This window comes from Festucalex cinctus, chromosome 6, assembly GCF_051991245.1.
Source record: "Festucalex cinctus isolate MCC-2025b chromosome 6, RoL_Fcin_1.0, whole genome shotgun sequence".
Lineage (NCBI taxonomy): Eukaryota > Metazoa > Chordata > Actinopteri > Syngnathiformes > Syngnathidae > Festucalex > Festucalex cinctus.
The window spans coordinates 11,471,471-11,490,995 of NC_135416.1; the positions used below are offsets into that span (position 1 = coordinate 11,471,471).

The window sequence follows — 19,525 nt, forward strand, 5'->3', positions numbered from 1 at the left end:
ACTAGACTACTTGAAGCAAAATTTTGCGTTTTTTTTTTTTTTTTTTTAATCAACATTAGCCAATTGCATGGAACGATGTTTTTACTGTTGTGGCCAATTAGTGTATGTGATATTTAAACGTCCTCCAGTGTTCCAAACACGTCTTCATACTTGCTTCATTGCTCAACACACTACAGCGTGGGAACGTCGACTGTAACGTCCTTGAGAGGGGGGAAAAAAAACAGATGTGTGAGTTCTTGTTGATCTCGCGATAGTGCCGAGCACTCTCAATGGATGTCTATTGTGAGAATTTTCTTGTTCACGCGCGACTTTACAACTTTCCCACGCCTGTTGTTTGGGCGCCTCGTCGCGGCTCCTGTCTCTCACTCTTTCTCACCCTTTTGTACCCTCCTGTCCTCCTCGAATTTGGACCAAAGTCCTCCTGCATCCAGTCTGGTTCCATTGGCCCTGGTGTTATGGTGATAGTGGGCTCGGAGTGGGGTGCCCTCGGGAGGGGTCTCGCGATTGTTCGGGGAGAGAGGGGGGCGTTTTTTGGAAAATGGCGCCCGTTGTTACCGGGTAAGTGGTGATATTATACCGTAAGTATTTGCTTTCTTAATACTGGTGTAACACCTGTTGGTTCGTATACGTTTGAGAAGGTTCTGTGACTCAGAGAGATGTTCAAATAAAGTTCTGGTGGCAGTAACTTGCCTTTTGGACATGTCCCATCTGGACGCACAGTGTAAAACTATGTCCGCAAGTTTGTGTCAATTTGCTCAGACTGTTCAGCTTGTTTTTCTGTTATTGTGAAACACTAACCTGGGTCGTGCTTGTATGAATAGTTATTGAGGTTCTCTTCATGAAAAAGTGTTTTCCTGTTTACTGTACTTACCAAGTAGATCAACCAACTTTTGCCATTTATCTCGTATTTTGTGTACTGTACTCAAAGCGACTCAATGCCCCGTCAATATTTGCATAAATATCTGGCTGTATTTATTCGTGCAACAGTAGTATCATTGGATGCATAATAATTATATCTCTTAAAAAAAAAAGCCTACATTCACCTTGCATTCTTCATTTCTTTTGCAGCAAGTTTGGTGATATGTGTCAACCTCAACGTTTAACAAGGTAAAAAACAAAACAAAAAAACAAACAAAGAGTAAAACAAAACAATATTATTTATCATGGTTGCTGTGTTAGGCTGTGATGTAGAACTATTGAGAGCTGTTTCTAATTCTAATATTCTGTTGATCACATGATGGTTGAGTGTACATGTTTACATGTGGCCTTCTTTTCAGGGAGGCAATGAGAAAGTACTTAAAGGAAAAAGATGATCAAACAGTCCTCATTCTGCATGCAAAAGTAGCACAAAAGTCATATGGCAATGAGAAAAGGTATGTGTGTGTCTGTGGTTTTGGTTTCACAGAGAGATTATTTTTTATAGCATTGATTGTTTTGTTTTTAGGTTTTTCTGCCCTCCACCATGCGTCTATCTGCTGGGTAGCGGCTGGAAGAAGAAGCTTGAGAAAATGCAGAATGAGGGCCTCACAGAGCAGGAGGCTCAGCCCTGTGCCTTCATCGGGATTGGCAACAGTGACGTTGAGATGCAACAGCTCAACTTGGAGGGGAAGGTGAGAACACTATTTTGCCACAAAATATGGTGCAATATGCAAATACAATATAAAGTACGACAAATACATTTATAACATTATTATTGCAGTTCTTTGCTATTGCAAACTTCAACCATAATAATAAGCATTGTTAGATTAATACCTCTGTCAGTGTTTGCCAAAAATGAAACATCATTTTACTTGTGTAAGCCTAAAACATTTACATAAATAATACATCATTGTGTGGCTGATGAGTGTACTTTTTAGGGGAACCAAAACAAACATCATCATTCAGAATTTCCCCACTGTGGGACTAAGAATGTCATTTTGTATTTCACTTCTGCTAAAACAACGTTGGTGTTTTCATTCGCTGCAATAGAACTTCTGCGCTGCTAAGACCTTGTACATCAGTGACACAGACAAAAGGAAACACTTCATGCTGTCTGTGAGGATGCTGTATGCCAATAGCGCGAACATTGGAGGTTTCCTCAGCAAGAGAATCAAAGTGATCTCCAAGCCTTCCAAGAAGAAGCAGTCCTTAAAAAATGCAGACTGTGAGTAGAAATATACACAATATGATTTTTTGGAATGAATTCGGTAGAGTATGTACCTATTCTCATGTTTGCCACTATGTCTCACAGTGTGTATTGCATCAGGAACAAAGGTAGCTTTATTTAACCGCCTGCGATCACAAACAGTCAGCACCAGGTATCTTCATGTGGAGGGTGGAAACTTTCATGCTAGTTCCCTCCAGTGGGGGGCCTTCTACATCCACCTGTGTGAGTCCAACGATACCACCTATAATTGTCGAGTTCTGGCTAGTTCTCTTTCCTGTCTCCACTTGCTCTTTCCTAGCATTGTTTTATGTCATGTTGTCACACAACAAAATGACGCTTTCTTTTATTTTCTTCAGTGGACGATGACGAATCTGAAGGGGAGGAGTTTGCTGTGCGAGACGGTTACATTCATTATGGCCAGACAGTCAAACTGGTGTGCTCTGTAACTGGCATGGCCCTGCCCAGACTGGTATGCATGTGACTTCACATACACTCTATGGACAAAAGAATTGCGTCACACCTGGCCAACCTACAGGAAGTCATAGTGGAAGATGAATGATTTTGGAATGTGCCTGCCTGCCTGCTCATTTCTGTGCATTCATTCAGAAGCACATTTCTGAGGTCAATTATAGTCAGCTAGTCTCCTACTGTAATGCATCAAAGTGTTCTCTGTGTGCTGTGTTAATAGAAGCTAGGATTGTCCAAAATATCTTAGTAAAATGAAGATTTAAGTACAAATGGGTCTCTAGTTTGTGACTGATTAATACATGGAAAAGGTGTCCCAATAGTTTTGTCCGTACAGTATTACCAAAATGATGTTGCTGATTCAAGTGAGAATTAGTTTTTAATAATGTAGTTTGCCATTTAGGATTTTAAATTTTATTTTACAGGCTAATTTAATAATTGGTTGTTGTTTTTTTCTTTTCTAATGGGCCTTCCATAAGGCTAAGCAACGGAGGTTTCCATTGTACAAAATGTTTTTTTGTGAGATGCTAAATTACATTTCAGTGAGAACAAAGGGCTCAAACCCAATTAAGGAAAAAAAGGTTATGAGGTATAACGTATGCTGCAATACTTTTGTCCATACTGTATTTAATGACATTTGATGTCTGTACAATGCTCTATTGATGTGCCATGCGTCCTAAAAACTGTGTGTCTGCTACACGTGTGCCTCTTTTTGCCCTTCATTTCTAAGGTCATACGCAAAGTTGATAAGCAGGCAGCCTTGTGGGATGCAGACGACCCAGTGTCGCAGCTTCACAAGTGCGCCTTTTACCTGAAAGATACAGAACGGATGTACCTCTGTCTCTCACAGGACAGAATAATTCAATACCAGGTATGGATAAAGCAATGCACTACAAGTTGACCAGAGATAAAACAAATTGTGACAATTCAATGTCGTTTTAACAAAATCTGACTTAAATGGCAGCCTGCGCTTAATGGGCTAATTCTAATTGTTTACAATACAAGAATGATATTTCTAATGTTGTTTCCCTGTCCCAATTGTGTGGCTAAATTAGGTAATAAAATTGAAATATTAGAAACAACTCTCAATATGTCGTATCAGTTCAAAACCACTACAACATAATAATCATCAAATATCTGGCAGTAATTGAAGCTCCCCCCCCCTTACAAATAGTAAGAATTTTCTCTGTCATTTCACATTTGGTGGCTACTTGAAGCGTCATAGTGCAACAGCATTATATTTAACAGCATTATACAAGGCAGTAGCGCCATCTTGTGGAATTTTAAAACGTTTTACAGAACACAACAATAGCAATTAGTAGTTAATTTGCAAATAACAGGTTAGGTTAAAAAAAACTAGTACACAGAATGCTGAATAGTCAGAGGAAAACTGTTTGTATTGTATTTTGAATACCGCTCAAAACAGCAAAAATGTGTGGCCTGGTACCAAATAGTCCGTGGGCTGGCAGCGGGCAGCATAAGAACACAACTAGTTCACATACTTTTTAAAGATGCTTTCTCTCACAATGCGGGCTTTGTGTTTCACACTCTGCTAGTTAGTTTTTAAGTATATTTATATATATATATATAAACTTTGGGTGTAAAAATATTTGTTGCTTCAGGCTGCGCCATGTGCCAAAGAAGCAAACAAGGAGATCATTAACGACGGCGCCTGCTGGACCATCATCAGCACAGACAAGGCTGAGTATACATTCTATGAGGGCATGGGGCCCGTGACCACTCCAGTCACTCCCGTGCCTGTGGTGGAGAGCCTGCAGGTACACACACATGCACACACACACGTGCTTTTTGTTGCCTTTAAATAATCTTCTCTTTTTTTGTGGTTGTGTCATTTCAGTTAAATGGTGGAGGAGATGTGGCCATGTTAGAGCTGACTGGGCACAACTTCAGCCCAAAGCAGAAAGTGTGGTTTGGAGATGTGGAGGCTGATACCATTTATAGGTATGAGTTGTGATTACAATTTTACACTACTCACAAAAACGTGAGTGATATTTGCTTCTGTGTAAAATTTCAAGAACCAATAATGCAACCTTTACAGGTGAACTTCATTTGACATTCTCTAAATTTGTGATTGAATTTTTAAAGCCTAACATTTTTGTGAGTAGTGTAGACTGCAAACTTAAATCTGAAAAGCTGGTGTGACATTCACGTGTCTTCCAAGATGCGGCGAGAGCATCCTGTGCGTGGTGCCGGACATTTCGGCTTTCAGAGAGGGCTGGCGTTGGGTCAGGCAACCTGTGCAGGTCCCAGTCACGCTGGTCCGGGACGACGGAATCATCTACCCCACCTCCCTCACCTTCACCTACACCTCGGAACCAGGGCCCCGACCCCACTGCAGTGTTGCTGAGGCCATATTGAGGCCACACACCACCTCCTTGTCGTCAGCATCGCAGACGTCTTCATCTTCACCTTCTTCTTCATTGGGCGCACTCACAAATGGCCGGGTGGCTTACGGTAGTCGTGACTCAGGCATGTCATCAGGGTCATCAATCGTGTCAATGTTGTCGTCATGATACTCATGGCGAGCGTGTTGTTTGTAAACACGCACAATGACTAAAAATGTTTGTGTTTCTGAGCAGGACCTTTGAGGAGCAAAAGAAATGACTGTTTAGCTCCATCTAGTGGACTGTTTTGGACCTACAATCCCCTTGAAGGACGTTGAACTCAAGACAAGGATGTGCCTTTCAGATCATTTAATCCTGCAAAGGCTAATGCCATTGTTCAAGAATGTGAGTTCATCAATTTATTGTGTGCAAGCATTTTTGTATAGAACTAGAAGACAAATGATTTAACTGTATTATTTGTATTCCTGTTACGTTTTACAATAGGGGTGTCAAACTCAACTTAAGTGGGGGCTGCTGGAGATTGTCTGGGCCGAATTAAGTATTCCACAAAAAGGGCTTCAAGTATTTCAAAAAATAAAAAATAAAAAGAGAGCGAAACAGTTTGGTTTCCCCGTAAGCTGTCATGACCATAAACTATGCTCCCTTAAGTTAATAAAGAAAACAGAAAAAATAAAAATGAAAGAAATTCAGGGCAACGACATGGCAAAAAAACATGGGGCTCATGCTAACTTTGATGTCAATTAAGGGGGTGCAAGTTTGAGTTCCCTGTTCTACAAGCTTTTGCTGAGGTAAAGCTTACATACCATTCACATAGAAATTTCACTTAACTCTATAGTTAAATATTTTGATGACATCATTTAGCAATATGAGCAGGACAATATATTAGAAACACCTCTCGGTATGATGCAGTCACTGCACACTATAAACAATAATAAACATTGTGACATTGAAACCTCTGTGTCAGTGAATTCAACCAACATTATAGCCTGAAGTAATACAGCTCTGGTAATAGGTCCCATTAGCTTTAGCATGTGTTCCTAGTATTCAAGTACCAAGCTCAATCCTGCAAGGTCCCTGTTGGGCATGACTAGAGGTCAAAGCTGTGCCACTATTTTTAAACTGGGAGCCATATTGCTGGAACGAAACCTTACACTTTGTTAGGCTACTGTTAGCGCGGGTGTGAGTCTGTTTGTGTCCTTTGCGCTATTAATGTTCCTGCATAATCATTTGCGTTCTAAAGCCAGACCAGGTTGTGGCGCATGTGTGCTTAATTTGATCACACACATAAATGTAGACAGTACCACCAACATGTAGGCAAAGTTAATTGGCACAGTTTGACGTCTTGTGAAAATAATGTCATTCAAGTCTCTGTCCCAGCAGAGCTTATGTCATGCTATTCCTGTCTTGATCTCAAGCAAAATCTTTAAAAGAGGGGCTTTTTATGTCACCTAAGTCAGTATTGTATTCCTAATACAACACAAAGACAAGGAAAAGAAAAAAAAATCCAATCTGCATATTGATGGCCAAGCCATCGACTGTTTATGGCATTTTTTTTTTCACCCTCTACATATTTGGGATGGGGGTTGGTGTGTGAGGAAACCTAATAATGTGATGAGACCCTGTTATTGGACTGAGACAGAGTGAGAGAGGCTTCTTGAGGTCTTCACACTGCTGGGACATAGCACTGAATGACAGTATTTGAGTATGGATTTGGATACAGAATAGATTCCAGGTGAACACGAGGAAACGGGATTAAAAACCTCAGGTGCTCAACTTAATCTTTTGGATTTTATATTGCTGTGTGATCACAACATAGGATTTCAAGATGGAAACGTCTCTGGATGCGCCATAATTTGGCCTATGGAATATAACCGCAATATTTTTCTGGAATTACACTGGGTAGTTGCCTTTAGTACTTGAACGGTTTGATTAATCACACAGTCTGCATTTGATTTTTGTTTCAGGAATTATTTTTAACTTTCGAAATGCTGCCCTTTTCCCTGTTTTTATTCCTCGTTTTCCCTGCTGCTCTTATGGTCGCTGCGCAAAGTGCCGGTGACCTGCAGGGTGTCAGTTTCACAAGTGCAGGCACAGGTTTCAATCCAGGGGGTAAGTTGACTGAATGAATCACACACCTTTGGTTGTATCACACAAAACATACTATAGCCCACAGTGTTTGTTTATAATCTAGATCAACTAAAACCAAATAAAGACCAAATAAAACTACAAAGTATCCTTCCTTCCTCATAATGGACTGGCAGCCAATGGGGAAGATAAAGAATGTCCCCTACCAGAACGCCATGCATGCCCTCCCCCTCTTATTCCCATCTTAATTTATCCAGAAGATATCAAGAGGGATATGTTGTTGCTGTCTACAGCCATGCATTTCCCGACTGTGACCATCTTTAGAATGTCCTCTGGTTACTATTGCGATTGTGAAATACTTGACTTTAAAATTAGACAGTTGAGGCCTACCTGTGTTGTGTAAGCATCTTATTTAGAAGAAGAAAAAAAAGTGACCCATAATGTACACACACAGACAAACACGCACGCAGTGTTTGAAAAGTCTTTGCATGAGGTTATTATAGTTAACAAAATCATTAACAAAATGAATACAATTAAAATAGGAGAAAAACAAAAACATCTGTGTTAACTAAATAAAACAAAAATGAAAATCCATCCATTTTCCGAACCTTATTCCACACAAGGGTGCTGGAGGCTATCCCAGCTGTCTTCGGGCAGTAGGCGGGGGGGAAATGAAATTCTGGTTTATAATCTTACAGTAACTAAAAAACTAACAAACCTCTAAAACGTAGTTATAACTGATTACAAAAATAAAAGTAAAAACGAAAGAAAAACTAACTATAACAATAAAATACCCTAGTTATTATACACCATTGACATTTGATTGCCATCCATCAGCAAAGTACTGCAGTATTTCATCAGCTACCAAGTGATGATGACCCGTGTTTTCGTAGTGGTGTATAATGTTCAACAGATGGAAACACATTTTTATTTTGTTAAATTAAATTTGACATACAGACAATGGTAATATTTGCACAGAGAAGCAAGCCTCTCTGGAGCTTGCTCATGTACTCGTTTAACAAGCCTTTTTGACATGTTGCCTCTTTAGCTCCCAAGAGCACTAAGATGTCTGAATCACAGAGACAAAAATGGGTTGTGACTAACAGGCCTGGAAAAACAGTAAGCTGTACGTCATTTTCCCGTATAGTGTTTTAGTCTTCTGTATTAAGATTTCAATTCAGGAACATACTGTACACTTCAACTTCAGTCCAAAACAGTTTGTTTTGATATGATGAATGTTTTATCAGGTGAACATTAAGCGCATTTTTCTAGAACTATAAATGACAGTCAAACCTGTTCCTCTTACAGCACCATATTATTAAAAAACCCTGCCCTGGAACCATAATTAAGTTCTCACAATTAAACATTTATTTTACAACAAAGTATAAAAGTTTGTCCCTCACTTTCTTCACTTTATTTTTTATTTTTTTGACAGATGGCACGCTATTTTAAACTATAAGAACAATAAACATAAATGGGACTGTATTTGTTTTATTTTGAGACCAATGTAAACAAAATGGACAATCTTGAAAAAAAAAGAGAAAGAAAACAGTTTATTCCATTGCTTTAATCTCATCATGCTATGTGTATGACAATAAAACGATTCTGATCCTTCTGAACAACAAAAGAAAGAGCCATCTGTTGGAGCTACACCAATGGAGTACGGTAACTGCAGCGTTCAAGAAGCAAAGCAATTTAATTTCATTTAAAAAAAAATACCAATGAAATTGCAATATTTTGTTTTATAAAGGAAATAAACAGTATTTATTTTATTTTTTATTTTTTACTTTGAACATGCAGCACAAAACAGCTAACACTATGTACCACCAGTTGGTTGGAAAAGGAGTAGGCATAAGTTGATTGCAATATCTTGGTATACTGCATAGTAACAGTCTAATTCATTTGGCCCCATGTAGACCCATGCACAGTGGTGTCCCCACCATGTATAAGTGAGGCCGATCGTTACAGCCTGGAGGCCCTGCAGAGCATCCATCAGATGATGGATGATGACAAGGACGGAGGGATTGAGGTGGAGGAGAGTGTGGAGGTACAATGTTCTCTTATTCATCCTCAAATATTTTCATGTCCTCATCAGTTGCAAGAGGCATACAGGATAAAATCAGTGCAACGGCAACAGGTGCTCTAGCTGAAGAAAGCGTCAAATGCTAGTTCAAGGATAGCAACAGTTTAACTTGGCTTTTGGCGCTGTGACAAATGTGGTTTGCTCTCATAGACCTGCACTAATAGGATATTGCAGACCCAGTCATATAAATGCAACATGAGCCATCTGCACGCCAAGATCGCAATTTATTTTATGCAAAGCACACTGGTCATGATCCAAAACTAACAAGGCAATACAGATCCATATACCCAATGGTGTATTTGCTTTTGAGAAAATATTTGTTTGTTTGTTTGTTTGTTTACTGAAAGATAAACATAAACAAGAAGCAGATACAATTTCAAGAAAGAAGAAACTCATAGCAATTCATTCGTGATGGTTTACATGTCCAAAGGGAGTAGGAAGAAGTTAAAAACATATCTAGTTCTACCCATTTAGTAAGAAACAAAATGTGACATCAAAGTTTCAAATAAATTATCTGCTGAAACTAAGAAAAACTAGCAAAGGCTCGTTCACGTTGACAAATTCACCATACGTGACTTTCGCGATTGCCCTTTCACCATCCAAAATGCACTTGCAAGCTACATTAGCCAGTCCTCGAGTTACGGTTGTCACAGAGACGTCAAGGGAGGGACATGGTCTGACCAGAGCGTAGTCCCAAGATGACTTCAGTCATCTAATGAGGCCTTCATCTTTATCCAAGGCTACATTTTTAGACACACAAGTGTCTGTGTCCTTTCTAAACACATAAACAAGTGACTACTTTATGCCCTAGGCAGGGTCAATGGCAAGACGTATTAGGAGTACAGTGGTGACTCGGTCCTCCAGGGTCGGAGTCCTACAGGTTTTGGATGTTTCCTGTCCCCAATCAGCAAGCTCTGCATAAGCCTGATAATGATCATGTTGATTGGAATAAGCTTGTGTTACAGCAGGGAAATATACTAAACCTGCAGGACTCCGGCCCTCGAGGTTGAAGGTGGGAAGGAACCTGATCAAGACGTTCCAACTAGATTTTGTCAGGCTCACCTCGACACACCGTTGTATCCTTTTGAGAGGAGTTGGACTTGGTTTTACTCTGGAGAGGGATCCCTTTGTAAGGGAGGATCAAAGTGGTTTGGGAGATTGAAGTTCTAGTCTTAAGGTGCTACCCCCCAATAATGAAAGCATTAAATCACTGACTAAACGAGTAAAGTCATGTACAAAATAGGCTGTCACATATTAGATTGTAAAGTGCAGTCTGAGGGCTTGTTAATCTTTGGCTGCGAGCAAATTTATGCAGTGAGTAAAACGTGGTTCTTGATTGTCAACAACATCGGTGTACAAATTATCCGACTAATAACACAGGAGAGAGAGCGAATGTGAATTTTGGGGGGTTGGTCCATGTGCGCAGCTCAATTTAATGAACTTGAAATGCTTCGCCAGCCAAGTGTAAATGTATTGTGACAAGTGGAAACACATTACTCCCATACCTCAAATTCTCAACCTAAATATACACAGAGAAGAATATTAAAAATACACTTTTACAGTTAGTGCACAGTATATTTTCAAATGTGCTTTTAACCGGTTTCTGCTGACTCCATACCGTTGCATTTTTAACATTGTATTTTTTCAATATAAGTCCCCACTTCCTCTCGTGCAGTTCATCATCGAAGACATGAAGCAGCAGCAGACCAACAAACATAGCCACCTTCACCGTGAAGATCAGCACATTACAGTAGAGGAACTTTGGAAAGGCTGGAAGTCATCTGAAGGTGTTTGTCCAGAAGATGAAATGTGTAGAAAAACATTTGAAACTTCACCGTGTCTCACTTGCAGTCTCACTTCCTAGTTCATAATTGGACCCAAGACGACGTTATCCGCTGGCTCAGGGAGTTTGTCGAGTTGCCGCAGTATGAGAGGAACTTTAAAGACTTCAAAGTCAATGGAAACACACTCCCAAGGTGATAATATTCTCTGGCCAAGCAAATGTCTGAAAACACACTGATCTTAATTACAAAAAAGAAATAAAGAAAAAACAGCTTCTCTTTGTCTTTTCCGTAGGATTGCAGCCAATGAGCCTTCATTCCTGAGTGGCCAACTGAGAGTTCAGGATCAGAGGGACAAACAGAAGCTCAACATTAAAGCTCTTGATGTTGTGCTGTTTGGACCACCAACACGTAAGGACCATCAATGAATGCTCGTCTCTTTTAAAACAAGTTTATCCAAATTTGAAGGGCAACTCATGACAACAATGATGCTGTGATCGAATTTCTACTCTCGGAGAGCCCCAGAGAGTTTGCAAGTCTTACACGATCAATTTCTGGATCAATAAATCCCTTAACTGCAGATGTCAAAATTGTATTAGTATTCATAGGAGGCAAGGTAACACTTAATTTCAGCTGCTATTGATTATTATGAAGTCACGAAGAAGCAATCAACCACTCATCCATGAAAAATATGTCGTATTTAATCCTAGCCATTCTTTTTGTTCGCAGGTCCCCCTCACAATTACATGAAAGACCTTCTGCTCATTGTGTCAGTTGTGATGGGAGTTGGGGGATGCTGGTTTGCTCAGGTCCAGAACAAAAGCAGCAAGATCCACATAACCAAGATGATGAAGGATCTGGAAAGTCTGCAGCGGGCTGAACAAAGTCTCATAGATATGCAAGAACAGTAAGGATGCAGGGCAAGCCAAGAATTGACCTTGTCAACATGACAAGGTCAATTCAAAGAAGTCGAAACAAAAATAAATCCCAAACTATTCTTACCCTGATTCAGACTGGAGCGAGCCCAGGAGGAGAAACGTAATGTGGCAGAGGAGAAGCAATACTTGGAGGAGAAGATGCGGGATGAGATCATGGGGGCACAAGAGGAGGCCCATCGCTTGCAAGAGCTGAGGCAGGGGGCCGTCAGTGAGCTCAGCCGACTCCGATACGCAGAAGAAGAACTTGTGCAGGTACTGTAAATGCAATGGCTTATTACTGTTTACGTATGCACAAAGGTGGGTCAAATTTATAACAAACCATGGCAAATATACGCCTCAGGTCCGTGGAGCACTAAGGCAGGCAGAAAAGGACATGCATGCTACTTGGACTGCCTCAGAAGTCCTCCAGCAGTGGCTCCAGTTGACGCATGAAGTTGAGGTCCAGTACTACAATGTCAAGAAACACAGTGCTGAATTACAGCTTGCCACTGCCAAAGAAGAGGTGATGCATGTGAAAATACAGTATGCCAGAAAAGTTCCAGGATTGGTGTCACAAAAGACATATTTCAAATCCAATCTACAAACCAGAGCTGGGAAAAAGCATCGTTACATCGTCTCGTCATTGACGGATGCTCACCTTTTCGTTGAGTGCTGAATTTGCTTCTCCCACTCGTCGCTGAATCAGTGATGGCTGGCATTTGTGGATCTCACTCTGCTTCATCTATCCTTCCTTCCTTCCTTCCTTCCTTCCTTTAGTCTTTCCTCTGTTCTCTCGAGGTCTCCCTAATTTGCTGGACTTTAGATGTTTCTGGGCTTGGTGAAAGATTCTGGTTTTGTAACTATCTGTCTGGTTGGTGCTGGATTTCACTTTGTTAATCATTACTTTCTTTGAGTCACGACTTCACGACTGACGGGACGCTGACGTATTTAGTTAAGGTGGAGGGTATATGATTTTGTAGCAGGTTACAGGTGAATTAATGAGCACAAACTCACATGCAGGCACGCACACAGACAAAAAAAAAAAAAAGAGAGAGAGAGAGAGCGATGATAAATCAGGCCGCCGAATGAATAATACTGAGCTTTCAAAAAATAAAAAATGGTGTGAGGTCTCGTAAAAATACACAGACTGAGAAGGGCCGTCTGTACTGACCTGGATCGATGGACGGAAACCTGCTTCAATCGATGCAAAGTCCATGTATTTTTTTTTTATTTTTTTTTTTATTTTTATTTATCTATTTATTTATTTTTCCGAGGCACTCACCAAAAATGCAGAAGTACCCGCAGAAAGGTGGGCATCCGTCAATGACTATCTGTGGAGGATCTTGGAAGAATCCTTACAGGAGTGCTCACAGGGCAGAGAAGACCAGGAGATTGCCTTAGTATTTGTGACACCAGTGCTGGAACTAATAGTGACTAAAATCTTCAAACTAAACATCCGCTTGCATACTTTTATTCAGGCAGAAAAAATTAAAAAGAAGAGAAGCTCAGTTCTTGGGACACTCCATGTTGCCCACAGTTCATCTTTGGATCAGGTTGACCACAAGATACTAGAGGCAAAGTGAGTTGCATAACTAAAGTTAGGTTTTACTTGAGTCTCCCAAACTAAATCTGTCTCTCCAAGGGGAGATAAATATAGCACTAATGTCCATCTATCTCCAAAAGGAATGCCTTGTCAGAGGTAACGGCATGCCTGCGGGAACGTCTCCATCGCTGGCAACAGATAGAGCGTATCTGCGGCTTCCCGATCATCAGGAATCCTGGCCTTCCGAACCTCACTGCTCTGCTCTACTCCGACTCACTCGCTGCGGGTTTTCCCCGAGTAGCTCAGCCATCTTGCTTATGCCACAGCTCATTTCATGGGTCAATCGAGGACCTGTTGGAAGAGTCTTCTGCGGCTATCCTACCTCAAATTCCAGGTAAGGGACCACAAGTAACACTGGTACAGCTTCTTAGCTTACTTGTTAGCTATTTTAGTGAAAGAAACAAAGTCACCATAGTTTCTGCCAAGAATTTTTGTTTACCATTTTGCATATATTTATGGAACATGTGTTCTGAAAACGACAGATAATATTTGGGAATTATATGTCCGAGCCTTGTGGTGATGAGAGTTGAGATGTAAGGTTTTGGTGGGCCTCAGAGGATTTAAATTTGGGTGCTGGAACTTCATATTTGGGAATGACTGGGTTTGTGTTTGATTCAAAACTTCATTTTCAACCGCTCTGGAACCCAATCTTGGAGACTTTTTGTGTGGAGTTTGCAAGTTGTAATCGGATTTTCTCCAGAGCTCTGTGATTTTTTGCACAGCCAAAAAACATGTTCGATTAATTTCCAGCCGGTTCCCAGTACCTTCATCTTTGTCCTTAAAAATGATCTTAGAGGAGTGCCTTGTATTTGATAAGCAGTAGTAGTAATAAGTGCTAAAATGAAGTTCTAATGCTGAGTTAGGGACGGCCCATTGCTGATTGGTTTACATTGTCTTACTGAAATTCCAGGTGCATCACTTAAGAATTCTCCTCGAACTCGAACGTCCACTATGCGTCGGTCACGTCGACATGGTGTCACACAACCACCGACAACTCTAATCTCAGCGGATCCTGATCTTCTCATCCCAATTCGAACTCCTTATACTTGTTTTGATGAGGATGATGGAGTCTTTCGTAAATCCATGAAGAAACAGTAAGTCTCTGGTTCAATGAATGGTTTTGAAAGCTTTGGTTCCAACTACCATTGTTAATCTTTTCTTTGCTTCACTTTAATAGAGACTCCCAAGAAAGGTTCTCAGATTCTGACCATTCCACTTCACCCCCTCATAGCAAAATGTACTCTTGTTCCCCTGCTGATGCTGCCCATAGAAAGCTCTATCATGACGATACAGAACCTCTTACAGAAAGGTCTGTGGTCAAGCCTGTGAGTAAAGAATTAGAAGCTGATGTTGAATCTCCAGTTCGAAAAATTTCCATGGAAGATCTTGAAACTCCCGTAGATATTTCCTGCAGGAAGATGGCAAAAGATAAAGCTCTGGACATGTCTTTGGAAAATCCTTTGATGATGACGTCAAAAGAGGGGACTTCGATTGAGGCCCCCTTCAGGAGAAGATCCAGAGATAGGAGTGAACTTGCGACGGATTTTGTAATTAGGAAGGTATCGTCCAATGACTTAGATGCAGAATTTCCACCCAGGAAAATAGACAGAGAAATAATAGAGGACGTTACAGAGAATCTGTCGAGGAGTATACCGAAAGATCGAGGTGATTTACCACTTGAAGTCAGGAAGATTGTTTGGGATGAAGTTGAGGCATCAGAATTGGGACAAAAGAAGTTATCAAGATCTATTATGGGGGCTTCTGTAGACAGTGGCTCAAGGAAGTTACTGGAGGGTTCTGAGTGTCCATTTGACTTGGTAGCTAGAAGGATTACAAGAGACTCAATGGGAATGTCCTTGGATGGAAGTTCTAGGCCGCTTGATTCCTCTGTGAAGGGGATAGCCAAAGACAAAACGGTTGCGGGGCCTCCAATACCCTCAAGAAATATCTCGAAAGAGGGGTATTTTGTAGACAGTGGTTCCGTGAAGGCTGTCCCCAGAGAGGAAACAGAACAACATGTGCCTCACACATCGTCAACAGAGAAGCTAGAGTTTGGTTCAGAACCATCAATAAGTAGGAGGCCATGTAAAGACGAGTGTGACGTATCTCTCAGAAGGAAAACAACTCGAATGCCAAGAGATGACCAGATTTCACAAGAAATTACCCCAAGAGATAGAGTTGAATCACTTATAGAAACACATCATCCTCAAGTTGCGAGGGAAGAGCCCGAAGATTCCGAATCAACCTTCGCACCAGTTGAAACTGAGCAGCCAGACCTTACAGTGAGCTCCGGCGTACCATGGAAGTTATCTGCAGATATTTTTACAGATGGTCCACTGAGCCAGCTTGTTTATGATGGAATCTTGGAGAAGTCTTGCAACTCCGTGGCAGCAACCCCAACAAGCCTTTCTGCCTCAACTCCCAACCTTCCCCAGAGCTTTCCCAAGCTTCTGGCAGAGTCTGAAGCATCGGTGGCACCAGCCAGAGGAGCCTGCCAATCCACCTCGTCCTCGTCTGAAGCTAAAGATGACAGAAACAGGGAAAAAGAGAAGAGCAAGAAGTCCTTGAAGCTGAAAAATCTTTTCAAAAAGAAAAATGAGACAGAGAAGATACAAAGCGGTCTTCAGAAACTCTGACGACAGATACAGCAGCCATCCCGTGTATTTTTCATTTTAAAGTAATAATTTTGCACAGTTTTCTAGTTGCCATTCACAAAACATCAAAGAGATATTATCATATTGTCTCAAATAGCGGCCTCCGAGTAATTGCCCGTGATTTGGAACAAATAAGCACGTAATCCCCCCCAAACACCTCCTTTTTTGCCCCTCAGGATAATTTATGGATTTGACTGGAATGACTTTTACCGTCTGATACACTTCACTTGGTTGTTTCATAGACAGACATTAATGTTCACATATGGACCATAAAACGTTAACCACCAAACCCATCTGAAATCCAATGTAGGTGCCTGTGGTGCTTTGAGGAGGTTGGGGGCAACCAGTGCAAACTGGATTACCAGTGGCATCTGTGTCGCAGCCCCAAGAAATTGTGGCATTGGTGTCAGAGAACAGTATTAGAGAACTGTAAACACAAACTATGTAGCTTTTTTTTTCCTGCACAGTCTTCCTCAGTTCACTCTAAATAAATTGTGCACACTAATTGATGTCCCAGAGTTCTGAATCAACCACCGCTCCAGTTGAAAGTGAGCAACCAGACTTGACAGTGAGCTCCGACATACCATGCAAGTTATCTGCACTTTAGTAAGATGCTCCGGACAATGATAGTTCTCCTGTTAAAGTGTATGAACTTGGAATCAGTGTTCTTTGTCTTAAGGTTGATACTTTAGCATATTTGCTAATGCTGAAAGACGCTGCTTTTTTTTTTTTTTAATCTGAGGCCTGTGATTTATTTTGGTTACAAATTCCATTTAATCTACATTTTTACCACAGTTATAAAAGCACACGTCAATTAGTTTGTTCTTGAGCTCATTCTGGCACTTATAATATTGTATATGAAAATGAGTCCGATGTTTTTATTTATATTTGTTATTACTATATGTGCCTGTAATAATTTGTCAGGTAATTTAAAGACCTATTTTATGCATTTGGAAGAAGAGTAATTTGGTTTGGGCTCTCAACATTTTGTACGCTTTAATGATTGTTTTGCTGTTGATTAAATATAATATGTCACCTTATAAAATGTTTACTAGCTGCCCTCTGAGAATGTCTTGATCTTTTAATGAATGTTTTGTACAGTTTCATTGCTGTGCATGAGGCTATCACACAATTTTAGGGGTGTGATTAGGAAATAGGCGGAGTAAATCTTGGATTCTCAATGTTTTATTAACTTTAAAGTGATAAACTATTGAATGAGGACCGAAGGAGTAAGAATAAAAATATGAGCAAGTAGGGGGCCCTTAAACACTCCCACTTACAACAGCCATACTACTTAGTAACCCCCCAAATGCACTGAAACGAGTGTTTACCTAGACAATAATTGGATCGATTTATTTATTTATTTTCTTCATTAATGAGGTGTTTTATTTTTTTGGTTTGTTTTGTGGGCAACACTTTCCCAAAATGTCTGTATCATGTGATCATTATTTTGGTGCCATTCGTATTTTTTTGACATTCTATACCTGTTTTCCTTGCTGTGGATCAGTGATCAAGTAGGGACTACATATTTTCTGTTTAATAGTCAAACAAAAAGATTTTGACAACACTCAAGTCTTATAAATGCACAGCATATATTAATTGGTTCATCTAAAGGTGCCCTTATTATTATTATTTTTTATTATTATTTTTTTGTCAGGTTAATATTACACACATATGCAGATAATTCATTCATAATTCATAAATCAATGACACTTTTACGACTTGTTTTTTGTTTGGAAATTCATTCTGTACTGAGTGGCCAATATTGTTTTATATTTTCACGGAAGCATTTGCTTATTTGATGACTGTGTTTTCCCCCGTCATAAATGCATCAGCACATTTGAGGTGTTTTGTCTGAAAACTGACTACTGACATGTAAATTTTATAGCAACTGCCAGAATGCATAAATGAACACAAAAAGAATCACCTACCCTTTGTAGTAATATAATTTTCTATCATCATGACATTTCTTGATGTTTTTGCCATATGTAATAAGCATTAAATAATTGTATATGTTTAATTGAAACTTGAAATGTTTATGTAATTGAAGGATCAATGTGAACTTTATCGTTTACAGGAATGCATCTTAATTCATACATGTTTTTGAGACATGTCACTTTGATGTTTGATTGATTGGTTGTTTAGAAACAAGAGCTAAACATTTATTTTGATTATGATAACGTTCATTGTTTCATTACTTGAGCCCGAGAATTGTGACTGAACTGTAGAAAGACAACACCATTGATTGCTGGTTCCTCACACTTCCTAACAAATAAATAATTGTGTGCGAAAACATTGTGAATGCTTTCCATTTTGCCCCATTGTGCATTTTTTTTCCAGTCGTTTTTTTTTAGTCACTTTATTATTTTTCAACTCATAATGCAGCGAAAATGGCCTATATAAATACTGAAGAGATTTCATTTTATGAAGGCATCTGCAATGAAATACAAAATTTATGATACACACAACAATGATTTTATTATTATTTCATTTTTTTTTATTCAATGTTAAATTTATGTATTTATTTATTTGATTGTTTGTTTGTTTTTAAGGGATACCGTGCAAAGTCCTGCATTGTTTGTCCACCAGGGGTCAGGAGTGCTTTATCAAGACCTGTTTATGGTTACTGGTTGTTACAGGAAATTAAATTTTGCCTAACTCTCTTTTCAGTAGGACTTTCTGGTAAGGATGGCATGATTTTCCCTTCACCATGAACAACAACTGGTTTAAGTGGCATGGAAAGGAGAATAAAACATTTTTTTTTCAATTGTAATACAATTATTGTCATTGTTATTAAGGTCTGTAAGTCGTAGTACCAGGAGTCACCAAAGACAGTATTTGCTGTGACAGGTTGTGACGTCACTGGATGTACAAATGGTCAACACCTGTGTCACTATTTTGACTGTTTATTATATATACGCTATTTAAATCTATAACAGACTAAATGTTTGGCATTCCTTTACAATTTTATTCATTTTTTCCCCCCTTTTGGACACATTAATCACATCACATCATTTGCAACATTGACATTCGAAAGAAGGGCTGACGTGTAGAAGCCATGGCTTATTAGAAACACACAATTATAACTATTAAATCATTGTCACTGGTTATTACATTGTCGTAACACCTTAATAATACTGTATGTGGAAACGTTTCTGGTGATCCAGACCCGTTAATCCCACCTAAAATAAGTGACAATCAATTCACGGCTAATGTGAGCCAAGCGCAGTGCAGCTAAATTAAAATTGACGGGCCAGCTACCAAAAACAAGTGTGTGATCCAGTGATCTACATCGACGACTTTGATCCATGACCACTGACCAAAGAGTAAAAAGTGGGACGCACAGATGCCACTGCTGGCCACGCTCCAGACAAACACACACACACACAAACGCATTTTAATGATGTTCCCTGATAACAAAATAG

General features: G+C 39.8%; 2 protein-coding genes across 3 annotated transcripts; both read left to right on the top strand.

The window, feature by feature from the left end:
* The first annotated feature begins 196 nt into the window (after positions 1-196).
* On the top strand, positions 197-5,929 carry LOC144020709 (recombining binding protein suppressor of hairless-like). Its single transcript, XM_077524442.1, has 12 exons — positions 197-558; positions 1,069-1,107; positions 1,278-1,373; positions 1,445-1,610; positions 1,969-2,143; positions 2,231-2,368; positions 2,503-2,615; positions 3,342-3,482; positions 4,234-4,389; positions 4,470-4,573; positions 4,794-5,101; positions 5,212-5,929. The coding sequence occupies exons 1-12, from the start codon at positions 539-541 to the stop codon at positions 5,292-5,294; spliced, it is 1,539 nt and encodes a 512-aa protein (XP_077380568.1). The 5' UTR covers positions 197-538; the 3' UTR covers positions 5,295-5,929.
* Positions 5,930-6,083: 154 nt separating this feature from the next.
* Positions 6,084-18,354, top strand: LOC144020708 (uncharacterized). 2 transcript variants are annotated; one of them, XM_077524441.1, is made up of 12 exons: positions 6,084-7,059; positions 8,979-9,109; positions 10,821-10,932; positions 11,010-11,121; positions 11,222-11,337; positions 11,656-11,833; positions 11,939-12,116; positions 12,205-12,366; positions 13,322-13,422; positions 13,527-13,780; positions 14,357-14,540; positions 14,624-18,354. In XM_077524441.1, the coding sequence occupies exons 1-12, from the start codon at positions 6,963-6,965 to the stop codon at positions 16,080-16,082; spliced, it is 3,084 nt and encodes a 1,027-aa protein (XP_077380567.1). In that variant the 5' UTR covers positions 6,084-6,962; the 3' UTR covers positions 16,083-18,354. The 2 variants fall into 2 exon arrangements, with proteins under 2 accessions (XP_077380567.1, XP_077380566.1); XM_077524440.1 differs by lacking the exon at positions 6,084-7,059 and having other exon boundaries at positions 7,144-9,109.
* The last annotated feature ends 1,171 nt before the right edge of the window (positions 18,355-19,525 follow it).

Bases quoted from the DNA above. Each gene is read 5' to 3' on its own strand.
- LOC144020708 (XM_077524441.1), top strand. From the start codon at position 6,963: ATGCTGCCCTTTTCCCTGTTTTTATTCCTCGTTTTCCCTGCTGCTCTT. The intron at 11,338-11,655 runs GTAAGGACCATC...TTTTGTTCGCAG, and splicing joins GCTGTTTGGACCACCAACAC to GTCCCCCTCACAATTACATG. The intron at 13,423-13,526 runs GTGAGTTGCATA...TATCTCCAAAAG, and splicing joins CACAAGATACTAGAGGCAAA to GAATGCCTTGTCAGAGGTAA.
- LOC144020709 (XM_077524442.1), top strand. From the start codon at position 539: ATGGCGCCCGTTGTTACCGG. The intron at 2,616-3,341 runs GTATGCATGTGA...TTCATTTCTAAG, and splicing joins GCATGGCCCTGCCCAGACTG to GTCATACGCAAAGTTGATAA. The intron at 3,483-4,233 runs GTATGGATAAAG...TTGTTGCTTCAG, and splicing joins ACAGAATAATTCAATACCAG to GCTGCGCCATGTGCCAAAGA.